Source organism: Scardinius erythrophthalmus, assembly GCF_964197995.2.
Source record: "Scardinius erythrophthalmus genome assembly, chromosome: 1".
In the NCBI taxonomy this organism is placed as follows: domain Eukaryota; kingdom Metazoa; phylum Chordata; class Actinopteri; order Cypriniformes; family Leuciscidae; genus Scardinius; species Scardinius erythrophthalmus.
Window position 1 is genome coordinate 64,765,332 of NC_138221.1, and position 24,114 is coordinate 64,789,445.

At 41.7% G+C, this 24,114-nt stretch overlaps 1 protein-coding gene across 1 annotated transcript in view; it reads right to left on the minus strand.

The window, feature by feature from the left end:
* sdr42e2 (short chain dehydrogenase/reductase family 42E, member 2) overlaps positions 1-17,737 on the minus strand; it is a gene marked incomplete at its 5' end in the record, with an annotated part of 35,100 nt that extends 17,363 nt beyond the window's left edge. Inside the window, 7 exons of the mRNA XM_081375141.1 lie at positions 1,504-1,622; positions 2,761-2,818; positions 3,885-3,980; positions 5,680-6,024; positions 11,777-11,910; positions 12,288-12,419; positions 17,461-17,737. Coding sequence (XP_081231267.1) covers positions 1,504-1,622; positions 2,761-2,818; positions 3,885-3,980; positions 5,680-6,024; positions 11,777-11,910; positions 12,288-12,419; positions 17,461-17,737 — 1,161 coding nt within the window. The remainder of the gene's footprint in view (positions 1-1,503; positions 1,623-2,760; positions 2,819-3,884; positions 3,981-5,679; positions 6,025-11,776; positions 11,911-12,287; positions 12,420-17,460) is intronic.
* Between the last annotated feature and the right edge of the window lie 6,377 nt (positions 17,738-24,114).

The following is a 24,114-nucleotide window of genomic DNA, read 5'->3' on the forward strand; positions in this document are numbered from 1 at the left end:
CAACAACTGACTTCCAGCCATTACACATTATTGCACTTATTACAAACCAGTTTGACTTTATTTCTGTCATTCATCTACTGAAGTTCTTATTGATAATAAACAGAAGTTTAGATGCTAATGTTTTATGGAATGTTTCATTTCACATCACCATTATTGTGATCAGTGTTTGCTGACGTCCGTATGCATCAATTTACGGCGAAAGACTAACTCTTGAACTTGACGCACAACATAATGATGAACGCGGTTGCCAAGCCCTGTTTGTTTGAACTGCGAGAGGCGTCAAAGCTTACGCTACTCCTACATCCTAACGTCATACATCGTCAAGTGTTACTCTTTTGGCATAAGTCGGACATCTGCCTGAAGCTAGTTTTTTTAGTCGATAAAGTTTTAAATGTGGATTTTTTCTTGCACTAATGCATCGCTTCACTTCAGAAGGCCTTTATTAATCATTATAAAGCTTGGAAGAGCCAGGACGTTTTTTTGATATAACTACAATATGATTGTATTCGTCTGAAAGAAGAATGTCATTTACACCTAGGATGGTTTCAAGGTGAATAAATCATGGGCTAATTTTCATTTTTGCGTGAACTATCCCTTTAATGCATATTAGTGCACATGTATTGTAAACTGCTACCAAAATTGATTGTGCTGTAAGAGATCACAGTTTCTCCTAGGTCAAATGTTGATTTTGAAAACATTTCTCTTGAGCAAAGGTAAATAATTAGCTGAAGTAAGAAGATTTAAGATTTAAGTTTAAAGTGGGCAATATTGTGTTTAGTAAAAAAAAGACTTCAGAAGTTTGACCCACCCAATCAGAAGCCTGGCCACCCAATCAGGAGCTTGACCACCCAATCAGAAGCTTGACCCAACCAATCAGAAACCTGGACACCCAATCAGAAGCCTGGACACCCAATCAGGAGCTTGACCACCCAATCAGGAGCTTGACCACCCAATCAGGAGCCTGGCCCCCAATCAGAAGCCTGTCCAACCAATCAGGAGCCTGGCCCACTCAATCAGGAGCCTAGCCACCTGATCAGGAGCCTGGCCACCCAATCAGTAGCTTGACCCACCCAATTAGAAGCCTGGTCACCAAATCAGGAGCCTAGCCACCCAATCAGAAGCCTGGCCACCCAATCAGATGCCTGGCCACCCAATCAGAAGCTTGACCCAACCAATCAGGAGCTTGACCACCCAATCAGAAGCCTGGTCACCAAATCAGGAGCCTAGCCACCCAATCAGAAGCCTGGCCACCCAATCAGAAGCTTGACCCACCAAATTAGGAGCTTGACCACCCAATCAGAAGCTTGACCCAACCAATCAGAAGCCTGGCCACCCAATCAGGAGCCTAGCCACCCAATCAGGAGCCTTTCAAAACCTGCTCCTTGCAGCTCAAAGCTGGACCTGGGCCGGCTTTAGAACAACTCTCAAAGTTGAACAAACCAACATGTGTACTTCAGAAACGGTCTGAATGCAAGATCAGAGCATAGTCAGTGAGCATCTCACCATGTCCAGTGGCACGCAGGGAACTGAGTCTTCATCTCCATCCTCAATGGGTTTGCCAGCAAACGCCACATTCACTGTGCTGGTGTAGACGAGTCTCGGGATGCCCCGCTCCGTACAGACTACAACACACCAACCAGAACCAGACACTTATAGCAGACTTTAAATGACATCAGACGTCTTATTCTGTGTTAAAGGATTAGTTAACTTCAGAATTAAAATTTCCTGATAATTTACTCACCTCCACGTCATCCAAGATGTTCATGTCTTTCTTTCTTCAGTCGAAAATAAATTAATTTCAGGATTTTTCTCCATATAGTGGACTTCAATGGGGTCCAACAGTTTGAAGGTCCAAATTGCAGTTTCAGTGCAGCTTCAAAGCCTCTACATGATCCCATCAGAGGAATAAGGGTCTTATCTAGCCAAACCATCAGTCATTTTCTAAAAAAATAAACATTTATATACTTTTTAACCACAAATGCTCGTCTTGAAAGGTCTCACGTCACGGAAGGCGGAAGTACCGACAAACAGCCTTAACAAAAAAAAATTAAAATAAATAAAAAGTTAAAACAACGATGTTGGACATTTTTGAAGTTTGAGGAGAAAACGAGATTGGAGTTTTTCGCCCTTCCCTACATTTTTGAACTGGAACAGGCGTGACCTTTCAACGTGATTGCATAATGCAGAGCTAGTGAGAGACAAGCATTTGTGGTTAAAAAGTAAGTAAATGATGGGATCGCGTAGAGACTTTGAAGCTGCATTGAAACTGTAATTTGGACCTTCAACATGTTGGACCCCATTGAAGTCACTATATGGAGAAAAATCCTGGAATGTTTCCCTCAAAAATGTTGAAAAATAGGGAACGACTGAAGAAAGAAATACATGAATATCTTGGATGATGTGGGGGTGAGCAAATTATCAGAAAAATTTAATTCTGAAGTGAACTAATCCTTTAAATATTTATTTAGCGAAGCTTGTCGCAAATGCCTTCAAATATTGTCTCCCTACATGTGATGTTGCCTGTGAATCTGGTCAAAAGAAGGTAGAAGATCTTATAATCTAGTGCACATTCAGTATAAAGCCTACATGGACAGCTCAATATATGTACAACTCTTTTTAGCCTTTGAATATGAAATCTGGAATGAACTCAATGGGAAATATTTCTAATACCATTAGAATACAAGCTCTAGTGAGAGACATTTATCTGAATAACAGGCCTAATAGTTACAGTACCAAATGATACAAATGTTGAAAGTTCACCGTTTATGACATTGTTCGTGCCGCCAACATTGACTGATTCAATCTGCTTTCTCTTCAGCTGCAGAACAAGAAAATACATGACCAGCGCATTTCACTTCAGTACGTCATGACATCAGTTCACTCCCTAAACACTCAGATATAATAATGAAACAATAATAGTCATGCTAAATTGAAAAATGAAACTTCAAACATCATAATATATCTAATTATGGCTTATAACAACTATGCGTTAATTTTACAATTGTGTCATCAACAAACTTCTTTTTTCTTAATTTTTTTCTTTTTATGTGAAGATAGTGCTTACATGTTATGGATCCACACAATGACACTCAACATTTTAAAATGAATGACTTCTGATCTTCAAATTGTAATTTTTTTTGTCATTTGTCTTTTCTATTATAACTAAATGATAAAATGCTGATGGATTAAAATGCTTGGCATGATGGTAAAGACAGCAGTGTTGAGAACTGTGACTATGTTATAAAAAAGAACTTGTTCACAAATGTAATACTGATAGAAAATATGATTTTTATGAAAAGTATTTTCGATTTCGATCGCATACACCGGGGAAGGTAGAAAATGATAAATAATAAAGATATTATGGCAAACAACATGTCAACTTTACACTTTTTTTCACTTTACAGCTATTACAATCCATCCTATAAAAGAATATAATAAAAGAATGATGTGATATGGCATGTTTTATGCACATTAAAATGTTCGGTTCCAATTCTCACTTTTAACTAACTATTATCTATGGCTTTTGCCTCAATAAACTCCTTATGCTTATTAATAGTTAGTAAGGCAGTTGTTAAGTTTAGGTATTGGTTCAGATTAAGGAATGTAGAAGATGATAATGCAGAATTAGGCATTATGTGCTTTATAATTACTAATAAACAGCCAATATCCTAGTAATATGCATGATAATAAGCATATACAGTAGTTGATAGCAAGAATTGAACCCTAAACTAAAATGTTACCAAATGTTCCACATGTAAATATTAATATACTGCAATTCAATGCAAAATAAGGACTCAAGTAATATTTACATGCATCAGTCTCAGAGTTGTAGTGGATTCTCATACAGACCGATCTCTCATTAGATGCATGTTACACACACTGACCTGTTCAGGACCTGACATCCCATAGGAAGCGGTGTGGAATATGACGTCCACTCCCGCACAGATCTTATACAGGGCATCATAATCCCGGATATCAATCTGGAAGTAAGACACACACAGATTTACTGAATCATAATGCCTATTCAATCACAATGATGTACAAAAGAAAATCATTCATTACAGTTTTCTCTCCCATTATTTCATTTTTTGTTCAATCCATAACACTTACTATAAGAAACTATAGTCCAGAACAACCAAACTGGGAATGAATATTCACATTATTCTTGACTTGGGTTCCAGATAAGTTGATTTGACCTCACTAACCACAACAGTTTGCCTAAAACCTTTTGATCACTTTTAGACAATATTTCTAGATTAATGGAAACATCTAGCAAGTAACGTTTGAAACAATGTTAAGTCTGATGCGTCAACACTAATCGCATTGAATTAACATTACAAAGTGACGATGGTTCAGTCTCATGAGTGCTGTAGGCTTTCAGCAACATTTCAATAATGATCCAACATACTTTAAACATTGAAATGTCAATCTCAACCCAAATGATGGTTTGCATGAATGTAAACTCAACATTGTAACAATATCACCTTCCTATCTGGGGTGTAACATCCTTTTTTTTTTTTTTTTTTTTGCATCATCATCATCTATCATGTAAATTTCTTCACTAACATACTGGTTCTCGACTGGTTTTGCTTCAGGAAACCAACGCAGTAATAAAACCATTGGTTACAAAAATATCCTTCATATTCAACATGCAAGTTGTTATTACCATGTAAAAAAGTTATTCATATTACCATGTAAAACCACAATGTTCCAAAAATGATCAATGGGACATGGACTGAATACCAAAAAAAATAATAATTTTGGTATCTAAGTTTTGCTTGAAATTAAATGATTTCAATATTTGAGACAATATTTCACTGTACAAAAACACATCTTGGTTGGCAGGAATAATTAGCACTTTTTGCACAGATCATGATTTTCAAGGACGAGGACAAACACATCTGTCTAACTTCTTTGTCTTTGTCATCAAGGATATGGACATTTTTTCTCCTCCCTCTTTACTTTGCCATCCTAACTATGACAATACTAATATTAGTTGCATCATGCATTGCTTTTCCCTCTGCTGTTATTCATATTACCATGTAAAACCAAAATGTTCCAAAAAATTATTAATGGGACATGGACTGAATACAAAAAAGTTGTACATTTCAAGACAATATTTCACTGATCAAAACACACTATGGTTGGCGGGAATAATCGGCACTTTTTATGAAAGCGCCGTTCATGATTTTCAAGGACAGATTTGTATATGATTTTCAAGGAAGAGGACACGCCATGCAACCTGAACATCTGTCCAACTTGTTTGTCTTTTGCACAACCTTTGACATCAAGGATATAGCCATTTTTTCCTCCTCCCTCTTTACTTTTATATCCTTTTATATCCTAACTATGACAATACTATTTTCAGTTCCATTGAGCATTGCTTTTTCCCCCACTATAAGAACAGACCCTTTTTTTGTGCTGCGACCCTCCAGCTGAGAACCCCATAATACACCATTAACTGTAAAAAAACAAAACAAAAAAAAACATGAGTAAAACCTGCTGAAACATTAACATGGAAGTTTCAGATTCACTTTCACGGCTCTTCCCGTAGCCCAGCGGTTTCTCCGAGACATCCGAGTCATGAAAGCGCGTGCTGAAACCGGAGGCTTGAGCGCTGCACCTGCTACTGTTACCCAACAGCCCCTCCGAAACCCAGTGTCTCCAGTTTCCCCGTACCTGCTGGAAGACGGCTCCATCTGGGATATCCCAGGGTGGCTTCAAGAGATCCAGCATTAGGACCGTGGCGCCTTGTCCGGCTAGAGTCCGGCCCAGCCTGAACCCGAAGTACCCGGCTCCTCCTGTGACCAGCGCCTTTCCGGCCCTGATCCTCTGATCCGGTCCCGCTCCGGCCCCGCTCCGGGCCTGATCCGGGCCCTCCAGCACGCAGTTGGGACTGTTGCACAGGGCGCCCACCGCCCCGTTGGCTCGATGTCTGAAAGGGGGGGGGACGTCGCTGTGGCTCGGCCGACGGCAGTCCAGGACACACGCACAGGACCGGTTCTCCATCATAACGCACTCAGTCTGGGGACGATCAGAGACAGTGAGAGTCTAATGAACTGGCGGACGCTGTGAGGGAGTGAGTGAATCGATGCATAATTCACCTCTCCATGTAAAGAGGCGGAAGACAAACTTTTCGTTACACTCGCCTTACCCATAAAACTGCTCATCGAGGCTTCACACATTGATGCACTATTTTGAATGTACAGTCAAACCAGACTATTTTTTGCTGAAGTGTTTTTTCTTTAATTGCTAATGCGACCTTTTTACACCACAGACTGAAACAAAATGAAGCATTGCTTGGTAATTGGTTGAGCTAAACTGACCTCTATGACTTTCTCTCTCACATGTGAAACCCAAAAAAGGATATTAGAAAAATGTTTAAACTCTTTTTGTCCATACAGTGAAAATCAGTGTGTTGTAAAACAGCACTGAAGCTCATTAACTTTCATTGCAAATAAACACAGTCGTTTTTCACACCCTTCTTTTGTGTACAGAATAAGAAAATTTGCACGAGTTTGATACGACACGAGGGCGAATTTTAACCCTTTGAACTGAAATATAAATAGGAAAGAAACTTTATTCGGGAACTAAAAATACTTCTACAGCGTTTATTAATCTTTGTTAACCCTCTATGGTATGCATTATGTTCTAACCATGAAATATATATATATATATATATATATATATATATATATATATATATATATATATATATATATATATATATATATATATATATATATATATATATCATACAAATAAAAAAGGGGTAGGGGGGTGGGGAGACTTGGGAAAACTTTGCCAAATACTTTACCACAATGAAAAAATGTCAAAAAAGTAGTTTTTCTATAAAATTATGATTTTCTCTTCTATTTAATTGCAATTTTCTTATAGAAATTGATAGATTTATATACTTGGAACTCACGCAAACCAAAAATAAGTAGATCTCTATCATTCTCAGCTAACTCTGCGCCCTTCCCATTGCCCTTTCCGTAAAATATTGCTGTATTCATTTTCTGAAATGAAGAAATCCATTTGTTATTTATACATAAATATTACTATACTACAATAAACATTTCAAATAAATAAATAACTGCAATCATATTATTGTTGATACTTTCTATAAAAAAAAATCCCAATGGATAGATAATAATACATTATTAAAATCAAAGGTTGTATCTAACATTAACAAATATTAATAAATACTGTAACAAATGTATTGGTCATGGTTAGAATACTGTATGTTATTTAATACATTAACTAATGTGAACAAATAAAACCTTATTGTAAAGTGTACTTTTTGGTCCGGTATTTATGAAAATATTTATGAAATCGAGGCATATCAAAGTCAGCCTTAAATCTGATGATTTTTCCCAATTAGGCTCTGGTGAAATTTACAGTTTTCTTATAGCTAATGTTTAGTCGTTTTGCTTATATATTTGTGTCAAATTTACAAGACAAAATATATCAACTCTTTTGATCAAACTGTAAAGAAACTGTTTGGGTTTTATTTAAGATCATTCCCATCATTTTAAATGATTTATTGAAATTCATGAATGTGTAATATACAAAATAGGATTATTTTGTCTTCACCTTAAACTGTCAACAACACCATCAGATTTAATTCAATACCAGAAGTTCAAAAGTAATAAAGTATTTTAAATAATATATTATTATCCGATGTTGAACAATATTGAGTGATAAGCAAAATAATAATAACAAAACAAAACAACAACAACAACAACAACAACAAAACACGTTTAGTTCACAAGAATGACTCTGTAATCATCACATGGAAACATGAAGACTGTTAAAATAAAGTGTGACCTAGAATGGAAACTAGACTACTGTACACTCTCCAATATCGATATAGCAATAATACAATAATCGATTTTGAGCTCTATAAAGATGCACGTTTCATTATCAGCATCGGAAAAAAAAAGCGTAGAAAATAACAATAAATAGCATTTACTTAAATGGAACTGTAATCGATATACCAGTAAAGGCAGAAAGTCATTAAATTTGCATGTCCCCCTTGTTTTTTTCCTGCACTTGCACATTGTATGTTTTTGATAGTTGATAAACTTTAAAACGACACATACCTGTCAGTCACTGGTCATGTGTGTTGTGTCCGTCAGCTGCGCGCGCGTCGTGTCATCTCGCTCATGTCTCTGCTGTTCTGCATCTGTCAATCATCTCATCACCTGCACTTCACCTGAGCGCGTGCGCGTAAAACAGCGAGTGCGCGCGAACCTCCACTGCACTGCAGCCAATGAGCACTCGCGTTCATCCCATTTGCTTGAGCAACTCTTTATTTCACTAATTCATTCATGCATTGTACATCTAACAATTGAATTTTACACTTTCTAATACCTTGAATAATCCTGCAAAAGCATTTTATTGATGCATCTGCTCTAGAGGTCTCATATCTTTGGCATCACAAATGCACAATAGCAAAGAATAGGGTACTAATATACTTTGTACTTCCCCTCACAGAAAATACCGTGCCAGATGGTAATACCATGGTATAGTATGATACTTGAATCCTTGAATACTTGAGTAGGCCTATGTTTAATGCGAAGTGTGTAAGTCTATCTTTGGAAACAGACATTCAAAAATGTGAGGTTACGCTAGAGCGCCCCCTGCTGTCCCAAACTAAACTAGAGAGCATGTCAGCTCCAGTTTGGATCCAGCCTATTATACAGACTTCAGATGCCCAACACCTGTGAAGAGACAAACCTCGCGAAGACTTCCGATGAGGCAAACTCTGAATCAACATGCACCAATACTAAATTTTATAAATGTTACAATCAATTGTTAACAAACCAGTATTCATTATTTCAATGAGCTCATTGTATCTGCATTAAATTATTATATTGTTAAAATAATACATTTTTAGCTAACTGTGATTTTTTTTATATGTACATTTCTGAAATACATAACTTCTGATAATACATAAATCAGATACATAAATATACATAAATACATTTTGAACTCCTACATGTCTAAGACACGCATAGACATCAACTATCAGCAGTGTTGGGGAAAGTTACTTTAAAAAGTAATCCATTACAATATTGCGTTACTCCCTTAAAGTAACTAATTGCATTTCTTAGTTACTTTTTAGAAAAGTAATGCGTTACGTTACTGTTGCGTTACTTTTTTTTCACCTGGGCTGGGCTTTTTTTTTTTTTTTTTTTTTTTTATAACAAAAAAGTAATATTTTTGGGCAAATGCAAAGACCCTTTCACACCAAAAGTGAAATAATAAGCCTTGGACTGAAAGAAATGCAGTTTCACTCCTGTACAGAAGAGGCGCCGCTCAAACAAACCTTTCAGCTGCTGCTGTTCTGGATATTGGATAACAGAAGAAGAGGATGCAGGAGAAGAAAGTTTAACACTTACTTTACCAATAAAAACTAAAAAAATTATAGGCATTTTTGCTTATGGATGAACTGATTTATCAAAGGTCAGATGCATGTACATTGGTCAATAAAGTGAGATTAAATGCATAAAAATATATATTTTATTTAATATGTTTAGTTATTGAAGGTTTGCATAGAATTCTGATTCTGCATTTCACTGATTTTATTAATTTTGGGAAATATTGAATATTTTTTTGTGCAACTGAGATGAGTAAATGCACGCTTAAATTTACAGAACTAAAATAAATAAGATTTTTAACAACACCTCTGCACTTTGATTTGTCTCAACATGGGGACAAGAGAGCTGTCAATCAATAAATGTGAAAACACAAAGTGATACTTATTTGAAAAAGTAACTCAGATATTTTGTTGTAAATTAAAATAAAAATAAAATATTTATGTAGTTTCTTGATAAAGCAATCTAATTACATAACTCAAGTTACTTGTAATGAGTTACCCTGACTATCACCACATGAATCTCAACAATGGTGACAATCAAAAGTTTCATGCTGCAGTGCATGCTGGGTGCCAGCGTAGCACAAAACTCCCAGCATGCACTGCAGCATGAATAACTTATGCAGCCAAATAGTCTTTTTTTTGCCGCCATTGTTGAGATTCATGTGCTGATATTTTTTATATATCTGTGTTTCTAAATTATGTCATAGCTTTGTTTTTTTTTAATGCATTTTATTTTATTGTGTATGATGTGTTTAAAAATAAAAATAGAAATTTTCGATTCATGGTCGATAAGGTGTGTAAAAAGGTTTGAAGTGGGAGGAGCTACTTTTACCAAAATGGCTATAACTCATAAAAGAAATAAGAGATTTTCACCGAACTTGGCACACATATGTAAGAGCTCCACTTGAGGTCACGGTAAAAAATTGGTGATTGGCCACTTAGCCTATTTTTACAAAAACTGCTTCTACGGGGCCATAACGTAAGATACAAGGTAATGGAGCCTTTTATACATTGTTGTGTTTCTTTAGAAATAAACAATGGACAAATAGAGTCTTTAAACACCTCAGATGTAAAGTTATTTGCTGTTAAAGTGACGCCAAAATGAATGGGAGTCAATGGGATGCTATTCTATGCTATGCTATACTATTCTATAAAAGTAACTAAGAAACACAATTAGTTACTTTTTAAGGGAGTAATGCAATATTGTAATGCATTACTTTTCAAAGTAACTTTCCCCAACACTGCTGATAGTTGATGTCTGTGTGTGTCTTAGACATGTAGGAGTTCAAAATGTTTTATGTATTCTGTGATTTATTCTTCAAAATGACTGATTGTTGAAACTGATCTACCCAGTCAACACGTGAGATTATGTGATAATCATATTGTCATCACACCATTCTCATACACGAATGCATCGCTTCACTTTAGAGCTGTTTCGAGCACCTTTATCATGGATGGATGCACTTTGATGAACTTCCAAAAAATTATTGGAAGCCCATTATAAAGCTTGGAAGAGCCAGGGCATTTTTTTTATATAACTCTGATTGTATTTGTCTGAAATAAGAATGTCATATACACCTAGGATGGTTTCAGGGTGAGTAAATCATGGGCTAATTTTAATTTTTGGGTGAACTATCCCTTTAACCAATGACACACTTCTCAACCTGACTGCTTAGCAGAAAAATCAGTTAGGTAGAAATGTTGAATATTCTTTATATAAATATTTTCAATAAAGCTGAACATATATTTTCTCTTTAGACATTTTTTTTTTTTTTTTTTTTTTACTTGTGTGACAGATTTGCTGTTATTATCAGCGCATGTTTTAAGGTTTGGTTGCAAAATGATTATGTTTAGGAACCTTCAGGAAACTTTAACTAGATCTTTCTCAAAATTAACTTTGCTGACTCTGTTGACTTCAGGTAGGTGTAGATACATTTTTCTATAGATCAATAATTTTTTCAGTTTGAAGAGTTTTTTAATGGAGAATGTGAAAATAACAAGAAATCATTTCTTGAATCATTTATTTTTATTGCTTATTCTGACTTATTTAGTCAGCAAAGGTTACATATACTTGTTCTCAAACCAAGCTCATGCTCCACTCTTCACCATAATGGTAACCCCCCTAAAAATTTCAACATAACAGAAAAAGTTTGTCTAAATTAAATTAAACAATTCAGATTACCTAAAATATGTCAGTTTTTGAGTTTGACCTCATAAATACTCATAGAAGTTAATTTGATTGAACTAATTTATTTAATTTAAATTTACCCTACTCAGACGTATTAATTATTTTAAGCATTATGGAATATACCAATACGCCCAAAGCACAGACATAAACACAATAATAGTGATTATGTAAAGAACCAAGAAGGTCACATTTATGATTCTCGCCACTCTGGTCCAGGACAGAGGTGTCTTCTGTCGACACTCAGTCAGGATCTCCTTCAGACGGTCAGGAGTACAAGACTGCTCTTCATTCTGATCTCTAACTGAGTCTGGAGGATTCTGCTGGTCTATTACACTGTCTGTGAGAGAAAAAAAGCATATCTCTGTATAAATGTTTTGTCTGCATAATCTCATATACTCTATTATAGAAAAACAAATGAATTTCACATGTGGTTTTGGGGTGGCTTGTTTAGAATTTGATAATGCATGGTTTTACATTTGCTAAGTTCAGACTTCAAATGCAATTTTCATTCATCCATCTATCCATCCATCCAAACAGTTTGTCTTATTTACTCAGATTAAAAAGATTAATTGTATTATCTTTTCTTTGCATATGTACCAAAGCTACAAAGCAAAAAAGTCGTAAACTTAATTACACCAATAAACCTTAATTTGTGAAGTAAAATAATAAAATACATGAAAAAGTTCCTCATAATCTGATGTTGTCACTTCTTACCATCTTGTCCAGTAACAGCAGTTGTAGTTTCCACTGATCTCTTCTTAGCTCCTTTAGCCATCAGATAATTCACAAAGATGGTCTCCATCATGCTGATGGCAATTAGAAAGAAGATCACACCGCAGAAAACCCCTGTGAAAAAACAGGAAACTGCCCAGCTAACAAGAGTTTTGTTACAAGAATGTTCTCCAAATATTCAATGTAAAAAAAATACACTGTTTTTTTTATTATTATAATTTGTTTTTATTTTTTTTAATTACTGGCAACACTGTTGCCATGAAACATTGATTTCATGTTGTAGATACATAGATATATGATTAAATAACCAAAAGTTCAAATCATGGGTATGAGATCAGCAAATCAGACATGTCCAGAATGATCATGACATCATCAATCAAAAACACCTGATCAACTTCCTCCTGACTGTTTCTTGCCATAATAAATGTATTTTATAAACGCCCAATTACAGTACTAACCATAGAGAAACTAACTGTAAAAAGTCAAGGGACAAGAGACCAACTAAAGCAAACTTTTTTATATTCAATAAAACATCAACAACTAAATATGTTAATTCTCAACAAGAACATTTGTATATGTATGAAAAAAATAATGTTAAACTGGTTTGTAAACTGGTTTCACACTCAGTGTGGCTGGAAGTCAGTTGTAGTTTCTCTTTTTACTGTTCTTGTCCTTCAGTGATTCTGCTTATCAAGTGTTCATCAGTGTCTGAATTCACTCACTTCTTTTCATTCAAGTGGACTATATTAGTGAGCTAATGTAGGGAATAGTGGATGAGGGTATATAGGGTGTGATTTTGGACACAGCCTCTGAGTGTCGACTTTGAGCGCTGTTAATTCACAGTATATTCCTGTAGGCTACTTGATTGAAAAAGACAAATATAACCCAGAATGCATTGTTTTCTAAGGTACTGTATATTACTGTTTTAATAGAAAATGGTGTGATACTGTCAGAATTTGGCCCTTTTTTACAGCAAGGGTTAACTTACAAGGCCATAGATAAGAGCATCCAACACTAGATACTTTAAAAGCCTTGTTGGGAAAAAGAAAGGAGGAAAACAAAAAGCTTTGGATGGACAGTGTTACAGAAAGCAACAGAACTACCAGTAATAAACCAGTAATAAAACCTTGGTTACTTTCAGACGCTACAGTAGATTTTACATAGTTAAAAAAAGAAAAACAAGGATAACGAATGTATTTCATATAAGATGAATACATATATTAATGAGTACCACAGCTATGTACAGATGTGTCTAAGAGTTTAGACAATAAGATAGGAACAGCGTTTACTGTTCCAGAATTTAATTTGTCAATAGGAAAAAGGATCAGAGATGAGTTATGTTTATACAGGGGAAATGATTGCACTATTATTAACAAGTCAAGTCAAGTTCTCTTACGAGAGGTCTCTCGTACTGCGTAAGAGTATCTTACGCTAGGGAAAATCCTTTTCTGCGAGATATTGAAGCCAAAAAATTATCCTTAATTTTGCAATAATGTAAAACGCGTTGCGGCAGCATACAGCCATAGGCAAGACGGCTCGCGTGCCTATTGGCTGCTCTGCGGCAACTGCATGAGCCCATGAGCCTAGCGTGACGTCAGACCCAATTGGGGTGCTTCACGCCCGCTGCGTCACGTCCCGCCGAAACAGGCGTGACTTAGGCCTATAAATTCCGCTTGCAGACGACCAATATCTGATTTTTTCATCCTTCAAGCGAAGCACACGCATCGCTGGATCCAGAGAGAAGCTGCGCTGTCTGAAAAGGCCTTTCAGCGGGACGAGTCGACACTCTAAAGCCGCTGGCCGCGCCGCCTTCAGTCGCCTTCCTGCTGCGCTATCCGGCGTTATATCCTTTCTCTGCTACTGTGTTTTGTGTATGTGTGTGTGCTCGCCGCCGCGACACACACTCTCATTGCACTAAAAGACCCGGGCGTCTTTTTCAAGACGCCCCTTTCCTGAGGATCACACAGCTCTCGCGCTCGCTGACGGCAACTGCCCTCACTGCGAGCCAGTTACTGCCTATGGTGACTCTGAGGACTCACCTGGCAATCCTTCTCCGAGACTGCTCCTCCGCACCCCCCCAACTCGCAAAGCTCACCGGTTCGCCCGCTTGCCTTGCCTGCTTGGGGGATGATACCTGCTCTCCCTCTGTTCGAGCCACGCAAACCGCGCCGTTCACAGGGGATGGCAGGAGCGGACGGTCACGGGGCTAGCTTTCTCTCTCCCTCTGTTCGAGCCGCGCAAACTGCGCCGTTCACAAGGGAGGCTGGAAGCGGTCGGTCGGGGTTAGTTTTTCTTTACGTTACAAGAAAGCTACTCTGCCCCTGCGCCCCATTCATGCGTCACTCACCAGTGAAAGGAGAAAAGAGTGTTTTTAGTCCCGCCGAGGCCGGACTGACCTCAATTTCTCACACATTTCTCAGTTCCCTGATCAGGCGACTGGAAATATCAATATTGCAGCAAACAAGCTTGTTTTTAATACACGCACGCCTGCAAGCAAACGCAGAAGAAAACATGTTGACGCTCTCTTATATGCTCGTGAATCTGAAAGCCTTTGTGTTCCCCCCTGTGGCTCAGTGGCGGAATCTTAGGTCTTTCGCACGAGAGACCGGTGTTCGAATCCCGGTCTAACGGCAGATATATTATGCCGCCAATGCTTTGCTCTGTCAGTTCCCTGAAAGGCGACTGCAGATGTGCATTTTGCAGCCAACGAGCGCGTTGTACAACCCGCTCGCCTGCACCCAAACACCGTTTCTATGGTTCCCGTGCGTCACTGGCGAAAGGAGAAAAGAATGTTTTTAGTCCCGCTGCGGCCGGGCCGACCTCCATTTCTCACACATTTCTCATTCCCCTCTGAAGTTCAGGCGACTGGAAATGTCAATATTGCCACTACCTGATCTAAAGGGAGTGGTAGGAACCTTTGGCACATAGCCAGGCCGGGGTCTCAGTACAACATGGTTGTCACCCGGCCCGAACTCTAGGCACGATTCGTCGACCGAAAATGCTTGCAGGTCCCCTACCCTCTTGATCGAGGCCAGTGCAATCAGCAGCAAGTCTTCAGGAGAGAAGCTTTAAGTCTGCTGACTGCAAAGGCTCAAAGGGAGCATCCTGAAGTGCTCGGAGCACCAGGGAAAGTAAGTACCTCTGGGGGTAAGTCACCTAGAACCTCCGCGTCCCGTCCAGGGACCAGACATGGAGTTTCCAGAGGTCCGGACGCGGGTGCCAAAGGGTACCCCATCTCTGAGTCAGAAGATCCTTCCTCAGAGGAATGGGCCAGGGAGGGACTGTCACGAGGAGCATGAGTTCAGGGAACCAAGTCCGGGTGGGCCAATAGGGAGCCACCAGAAGGACCTGCTCCTCGTCCTCCCTGACTTTGCACAGGGTCTGTGCAAGTAGGCTTACTGGGGGAAATGCATATTTGCGGAGGCCCCGGGGCCAGCTGTGTGCCAGTGCATCCGTGCCGAGTGTTCCCTCAGTCAGGGAGTAAAACAACCGGCAGTGGGAGGTTTCAGAGGAGGCAACAGGTCTACCTGAGCCTCTTCGAACTCTCTCCAGATCAGCTGAACCACCTGGGGGTGGAGTCGCCATTCTCCCGGGAGCACAGCTCGTGATAGCTCGTCGGCCACACGGTTGAGCACACCGGGGACATACATGGCTCGAAGCGACCTCAGATGCTTCTCCAAACTCCAAAGGAGGAGATGGCGGGCGAGTTGCGACATGCGACGGGAGCGTAGACCACATTGATGGTTTATGTATGCAACGGTCGCAGTGTTGTCCGTACGGACCAGCATGTCTCTGCCCTGTAGCGGCCTTTTTAGGCGGCTCAGAGCGAGACGTACTGTTAGCAACTCGAGGCAGTTGATGTGCCAATGCAGTTGGGGGCCCGTCCACACCCCTGACACTGCATGCCCGTTGTACGTGGCACCCCAGCCGGTGGCAGAGGCATCTGTGAAAACCACAGCATGCCTGGACACCTGTTCCAAGGGGACTCCTGCCCGGAGGAACGATGGGTCTGACCACGGACTGAAGGTCTGGCAGCACTCCGGTGTGATTGCCACCCAGTGAGTGCCGTGATGCCACGCCCATCTCGGGACTCGGCCGTGAAGCCAGTGCTGAAGCGGTCTCATATGGAGCAGGCCGAGCAGAGTTACCGCTGCTGCCGCTGCCATATGCCCCAGGAGCCTCTGAAAGAATTTCAGTGGGACCGCTGTCCTGCCTTTGAACATGTTCAAGCAGTTCAACACCGACTGAGCGCGCTGCTCTGTGAGGCGCTGTCTGAGCGACCGAATCCAACTCCATACCGAGAAAAGAGATCCTCTGCACGAGGTCGAGTTTGCTCTTTTCCCAGTTCACCTGAAGGTCCAGCTGGCTGAGGTGCCTGAGCACGAGGTCCCTGTGTTCGCATAACTGATCTCGAAAGTGTGCTAGTATGAGCCAGTCATCGAGATAGTTGAGAATGCGAACGCCCTGTTCTCTCATGGGAACAAGGGCCCCCTCCGTGACTTTCGTGAAGACACGGGGAGACAGGGCCAGCCCGAAGGGTAGGACCTTGTACTGATATGCTCGACCCTCGAACGCAAAGCACAGAACGGCCTGTGTCGAGGAAGAATCGAGACATGAAGTACGCGCCCTTCAGGTCGATCGCTGCAAACCAATCTTGGGGACGGATGCATTCGAAAATGTGTTTCTGCGTGAGCATTTTGAACGGTAGCCTGTGAAGGCTCCGATTCAAAACTCGCAGGTCCAAGATCGGTCGTAACCCACCACCTTTCTTGGGTACAATGAAGTAGGGACTGTAATGCCCTGACCTCATATTGGCTGGAGGGACCGGCTCTATCGCGTCCTTCGCCAGTAGGACTGCGATCTCCACGCGCAAGACATGGGCATCGGCTGCTCTCACTGTAGTGGATTGGATGGCCCGAAACTTGGGGGGACGCCGGGCGAACTGAATCGCATAGCCGAGCCTGATGGTCCGAATGAGCCAGCGAGACGGACTGGGGAGCGCTAGCCAGGCTCGCAGAGACCGTACAAGCGGGACCAAAGGGACCGTAGGCGTACCCGGAGTGGGGCAGCGAGGTGGAACACAGGGGCTCGGCTCGGAAGGCTCTCTCTGGGAGGCGGCCCGTAGCAGAGTCTGAGTGTGCTGTGCAACACTTACCTGGTTCCACGAGGCAGGAGGTGCAGGAGGCGGCTTGGTTGCGTTCTCGAACCGCACACTGTTGCCTGCTGGCGATAGAAGAGGCGGATGAGAGTGGTGAGGATTCTCTCCTCCCACTGCTCTCCTGGCCCTCTTCAGACCCAGGGATAGAAGAACTGCTCTTTTTTTTTTTTGAGAATTTAGGTACCACTGTGACTCCAGTGGTGGAACACTCAAAGATTCGTTCCCCGGCCCTCCACCAGAAGAGAGCAGCTCCACCCATCTCCGGGTCACCCATCTCAGGGGTGATTGTTTCACTGACCACTTAAACAGTGGCTGAGATGGGCGGTGTCATCCTCCTGCAGCGGACACAGTAGAGCAGGCTGTGTCAGAGTGTTTTTTTTTTTTTTGCAGGGGATGACACCCTTGGCGACGAGTAGACTGAGGGGCAGCCCACGAGGCACTCTGGTGGTACGTCTGGGAAGCGCTTCAGTCTGCTGCTGACTGCGGAGAACTGCTGGGCCAATTCTCAACAGTGTAGCCGAAAAGGCCACCTTGTGAGATGGGAGCATCGAGAAAGCGTACTTTGACGACGTCTCGCACCTCTGCAAGGACAGCCAGGGGCGCTTCTGGACCACCAAGGTGGACATCGTCTGGCCGAAGGCCTGCGCTGTGACTTGAACACGGTCAGTCGACAAGTGCAGCTCAACTCCGGCTCAGAACTACCCTCGTGCAATAAGAGTGCCTTGGCCTCGCATGCAGGGCAGAGGTGGCTCGCCAGAGGCACAGCCACCCCAACATCGCGGGTAGCGAGAGAGGTGAAAACTTATTTTGGGACTTTTGGCGTTACAATTTTGACACCAATATATCTCCATACTCTAAGTTTTCAATGCACATCCGAGAAAGACCCGGGAAAGCATGGCTGTCAGTTCTGAATCTGATTCAGCATAAGCACACACACTATTACAGTGGTAACTCAGCATACCCTCATTTCCAGAACAAAACAGGCCCTCTCTTCGATGCAGCAATCGACATCTGCCCTCAGCTGGAGCCCTGAATAAAATGCTAGGTTCCTCCAATTTTGAAGGACCAGCAATCCCATCCAGAAGCTGCACAACTTGTAATGCGCTAGAGAGGGAGGGGCCCTAGGGGGTTGGGTCCCCGAAGGAGAAGCCCTCAGCTCTCAGATCACCCAAGCCATTCTACTGAAGTAGACCTCTCCTGGTGGCCACCAGGGAGGGTGCTACAACAGAGAATAGACAAGGAGACCGCGCACCTAGAGCGCCGAGCGAGCGCTGGGTTGCCGTGACAACCCGCGCTGCAGCTCGACGGCACATGACACGCTGAGGAGCAAGAGATCCGTCGGGTTTTCCCCGCGGAAGCTCTCGCCAATGGTCCCCCAGAGTGTCGAGCAGACCTGCAGCTGTGCTTTTACACACAAGCAGCGGCTGGCCAACAACAGAGGGGACTCAACTTTCCGGAGAAAGAAGAGTTGACCGGCGTGCCGACGTGGTCATGTTCCCTTGCGAGAACATGAACCACCCACGAACACAGTCTCACATGTTTCCCAGGCATGCGAGACAGTGATCGTGGCCGTCAGTGAGGACAGGAAACGACCGCAACCAGAAACACACGGGTGGAATGTCATCTTTAGAAAGACGCACCTCACACCCATGTAAGCTCTTTCAGGGAAATACTCTCCTTGGTACTGAAGCACGCAGGGGAACGGTCGCAGCGGACACAGACAGGAATATGCAACCTGTCGTGCGCTGTCTCTCTTCACGGCGGTCTTACCAGCCATAAGAACGGCTATTCAGCGCTTTTGGCGCACCGTTACCAGCTGTGAAAACAGCTTTTTCGTTTTGCTCAGTCAGTAACACAAAAACAAAAGAGAGAGAAAAAGAAAGTCGACCCCGCTGCTGCGCTGTATTGCCCGCACCAGACACGAGAGATCATCTTGAAGAGCTTGCTCGTTGTTTGATCACTCAGTAGATTAAACAGCATCGAAACGCTCGGCTCCGAAGCAAAAAGCTGAAGTGCCATCGCACCAGCTGCTCGTTAAATACCCGCGCTGCGAGGCTGCACAGCTGATGCAAATGATTGCACGCCAATATGCATTGGCTCATTTAGTTTCACTCGAAGTAGATTGGCCTCTCTAGAGAGATTCCTATTCGTCGTTCACCACGACGTACGTCGTAGTGACCGGACGATAGGGAACGTACTCGGTTACTCAGGTAACCTCGGTTCTCTCTAGTAGAGGGAACAAGTACTGCGTATCTTGCCGTGCATGCTCACGCTCTGGTTGCTTCAACTATGAAAAAAACAGATATTGGTCGCCTGCGAGCGGAATTTATAGGCCTAAGCCATGCCTGTTTCGGCGGGACGTGACGCAGCGGGCGCAAAGCACCCCAATTGGGTCTGACATCACACTAGGCCTCGCTCGATAGGCTCATGCAGTTGCCGCAGAGCAGCCAATAGGCGCGCGAGCCGTCTTGCCTATGGCTGTATGCTGCCGCAACGCGTTTTACAATATTGCAAAATTAAGGATAATTTTTTTGGCTTCAATATCTCGCGGAAAAGGATTTTCCCCTAGTGTAAGATACTCTTACGCAGTACTCGTTCCCTCTACTAGAGAGAACCGAGGTTACGTGAGTAACCGAGTACGTTTATTTATAAAGCACTTTTCACAATACAAATTGTATCAAAGCAGCTTCACAGTATTAAATTAAAATAATACATCAATGTTTGTGTCTAGTGGAAAACGTCCATGTTTGGTAATGCTGATCAATAGTATTGTTGATTGATTAATTAAATTAAATATCCCCAAATATCCCCAACTGAGCAAGCCAAAGGCAACAGTGGCAAGGAACCGAAATACTCCATCAGGTGACCTAATGGAGAAAAAAAAAACCTTGGGAGAACCCAGGCTCAGTTGGGGGCCAGTTCTCCTCTGGTGTTTATGAACTAGAGGTCGGATTTAACTGTAAGATTAAAAGTATTATATGAATGCCTGGCTGAAGAGATGTGTCTTTAATCTAGTTTTAAACTGGGAGAGCGAGTCTGAGCAACGAACAGTATCAGGAAGACTATTCCAGAGTTTTGGAGCTAAATATGAAAATGCTCTCCCTCCTTTGGTGGATCTGGATATCCTAGGTATGACCAAAAGCCTCGAATTTAGTGATCTTAAAGAGCGCAATGGATTATAGGGCAATAGAAGATCCATTAAATAGACTGGAGCTAAGCCGTTTAGGGCTTTATAAGTCAGTAGCAATACCTTGTAATTAATACGGAACTTTATAGGTAACCAATGTAGTGATGATAAAATTGGTGTAATATGATCATATTTTCTTGATCTAGTAAGAACTCTAGCGGCTGCATTTTGGACTAACTGTAGCTTGTTTATTAAGGATGCAGGACAACCGGCTAATAAAGCATTACAGTTGTAGCCGGGTGGTATCTGAATTTATAAGCTAGAGAGTACTTCCCCTTTAAGAAAAGCGAGCCCTTATGATGACGTCATAATAGCGCGATAAAACAGTGCATGAGAGACGCATTCAGTCGTGTGCAAAGATGATTATCATCCTTGATTTAGTCGATGTTCTATGTAAGTAAATGTGATAATCATCATTTAATCTGGTGTAATAGGCTATGCTCGTTTCATTCTGTGTATGTATACTATGTGTTTTTGTGGTTAGAGTTCGAGATGGCTGGAGATGTTTGATTGATGCACGTTTGATTGATGCACGTGACCAGCATTACAAAGTCTTTATAAAAGAGTTTGGTAAGTTGTTAATGTAATGTGTATGTGCTAAACAAATGTGAATGAGGTGCATAATGTCGTGTGTATGTTATATTTGATTTTTTTTTGGCTTTAATGCACATGATGAAAATGCTGACAGTGGTTTTGTTTTTGTAGGGTGCCACTACCGTGTTTGTTTGCTTTCAAAGTGTATTGTTTCACCCCGAAAGTGTGCCCTAACATTTGTAATAATTTGTACTTCAAGAAATTGACACTTTATAAGGCTTTACTGGTATTTCTGTAAAGATATTGTTTTGTTAACTATTCATGTTGAGTGTCTACACTTGAATAGTGTAATCTAGTATTTGAGGTTGAGTGATACCAAACAATCACCTGTTATTTTTTTAACCATTCACTTCAGAGCATTGAAGAACTTAAAGGAAATTTTAACAATTGATTAAAATAATAGAATAATAAAGCCAATCTAAAATGCGGTTCAGTGTCAATTGATTTATTTTGTTAACTGGCAACAAAATTTGGTACCAGGAGTGGGGTCCTTTTTATAAATCGATTTGCCAGTGTCAGTTAAGTGTTAGTGGCACACGGCTGAGCAAACACGGTAGTGGTGAAGAGAAGTGTCTTGCATAGAAGGAGCCAGCGATCACAGGACAGAGTGTTCGACGCAGAATAGTGACGGGTCGTGGGAATTGGCCAGGTCGTGACGGAGCAGACGGAGTGGCGACGTGCGTTTCCCTTGGATTTCTGAAGTAGGCACGGACGGTCCCTTTTAGTTGCCACGCTCTCAAGACTTGGACTATCAACATGTCTGACCATTCAGATGGGGAAGAGGACGACATTCGTCTAAGGTTAAGAGAACTTAGTCAAAAGCACGATGAAGCAATGGCCACACTTGAGTCTTTGAGGGGTGGGATTAATAAGACTTATGTGTATGTGCCTCGAGAACGTCACATCAGCCCATTAACAGGGGACATCGAAAAAGATGGGAGGACAGTAGATGAGTTTGTAGATGAGGTTGGGCGTTCTTTAAAGGTCCCATGACATGCTATTTTTTGTAGGCTTTAATATAGGCCTTAGTGGTCCCTAGTACTGTATCTGAAATCTCTTTTCAAAAATTCAGCCTCGGTGCAGAATTATAGCCACTACAAGCCAGTCCCAGAATGAGCTTCCTTCAGACAGGCCGTTTCGGTGTCTGTAGCCTTAAATGTTAATGAGGAGGAGAAAGGCGGCGCAAGGTGGAGGGTGGGTGTGGCCTTGACCATCTTGCGCAACGGTACCGGTCCGTGCATGTTTACGTTGGATATAGCAATGGCACGAAGACACGCAGTCGTTCAAGCATTTCAGTTTGACCCAGAATCTGATCCGGATGGAGAAGCAACGACTCAGCGGCTCCAGCAGGACATTTCCGAATGGTTAGTTTAAAATATTATGTCTGGATACGGTACTTTATTCGGATGGTTTAGTTATTATCATGTAGCTAACGCTAACCTACTGTTGCCTTTTCATGAGAGATCTGTAACATCTGTAATTTATCTTATTACAATTACATCATCAAGCTCTGCGATCTTGAAATGCGGATATCGCGCGCGCCGTATAAGCAACAGGAAAACGGTTATCCAAATAACAAAGAAGTGTACAACACTCGCGTTACAGTGTGTGTATTCACACACATAAACTGCATGGCTGCATAGCTAATGTGACAGCCACATTCTACGTGTAACAGTCTAGGCAACCATAAACAGTAAAGCAACACACTTATATATCATTAGTTGACTTACTTGTCCGAGGTGTGTAGCTGAGCCAAAGAGAGTGATCCAGACTTTAGTTTCAGACGTTCAGCAAGCCCAGCTCTGTGTTAACCCTTCGGTGTTCATTTGTACATCCAATTATTGAGCAAGTGTTATGCTTCGCTCGCGCAAAAGCCATGATATCTCTCGTGGACAAACTAAAATCGCGCGTGCGTTCCTGCTTCCTAGCGCATTTTTTCATGTGCGGAAAATATTCTCTGGGCGGGCAAAGCAGAGACAGGGGAGGTAACATTCCTCCTTATGACGTCACAAGGAGGAGATTCAAGATCAGCGCGATTGAGCTTCCATTTTCTCAAAGGCAGAGAAAGATAACAAAAGCTCGATTTACACCGATTGAAATTTCTAGAAACTTGGGGACCATATACAGGCTAGGGGAACTCATATTAATGTTAAAAAACCTCAGAAAGTGAAAATTTCATGTCATGGGACCTTTAAGAGCCAGAAACTTAACACCAAATGATGAGTGTGATTTTGTTATGTCTTTGCTGCGGGGTGCTGCATTAGAAGAGGTTCGACTGCGAAGCGATGTAGACACAGATGCAGCCACTGATATGCTTACTTACCTTAGAGAGGCTTTCACTGATAGGCGTAGCAGTGCCCAGCTCCTCCAGGACTTTTATAGTCGTAAGCAGAAAGAGGGGGAGGAGGTTCGTGATTTCTCTCATGCACTCGCTCAAGCTCTCAGTCAGATTACTAAGCATGCACCAGAGTCCGTGGGAGATGAAAAGGCGATGTTAAGAGACCAGTTTGTAGAGGGCATCCGAGACCCCGCACTCAGACGGGAACTTCGACGGTATGTAAGAGACAAGCCTGAGTCTTCTATGGTAGAAGTGAGGGAGGAAGCTTATCTATGGGGCTGGGAGGAGCAGACCCCTAAAAGTCGAAGTGGTACTTATGGCTCCTATAGTGAAAGTGCACACTGTGCAGAAGTGAAAGCCATGGTCCACAAAGCAGTCACTTTATCCAAGATAATGGATGTAGTCACTGAACAGGGCAGGCAGATCCTTGAGTTAATCCAGGCCGTTAATAGCTTGATGACACCACAACAGGGGGCAGGGGGCCTGTGGGTGAATAACACACGAGCCCAGTTACGATTCACTGAGGATGGTA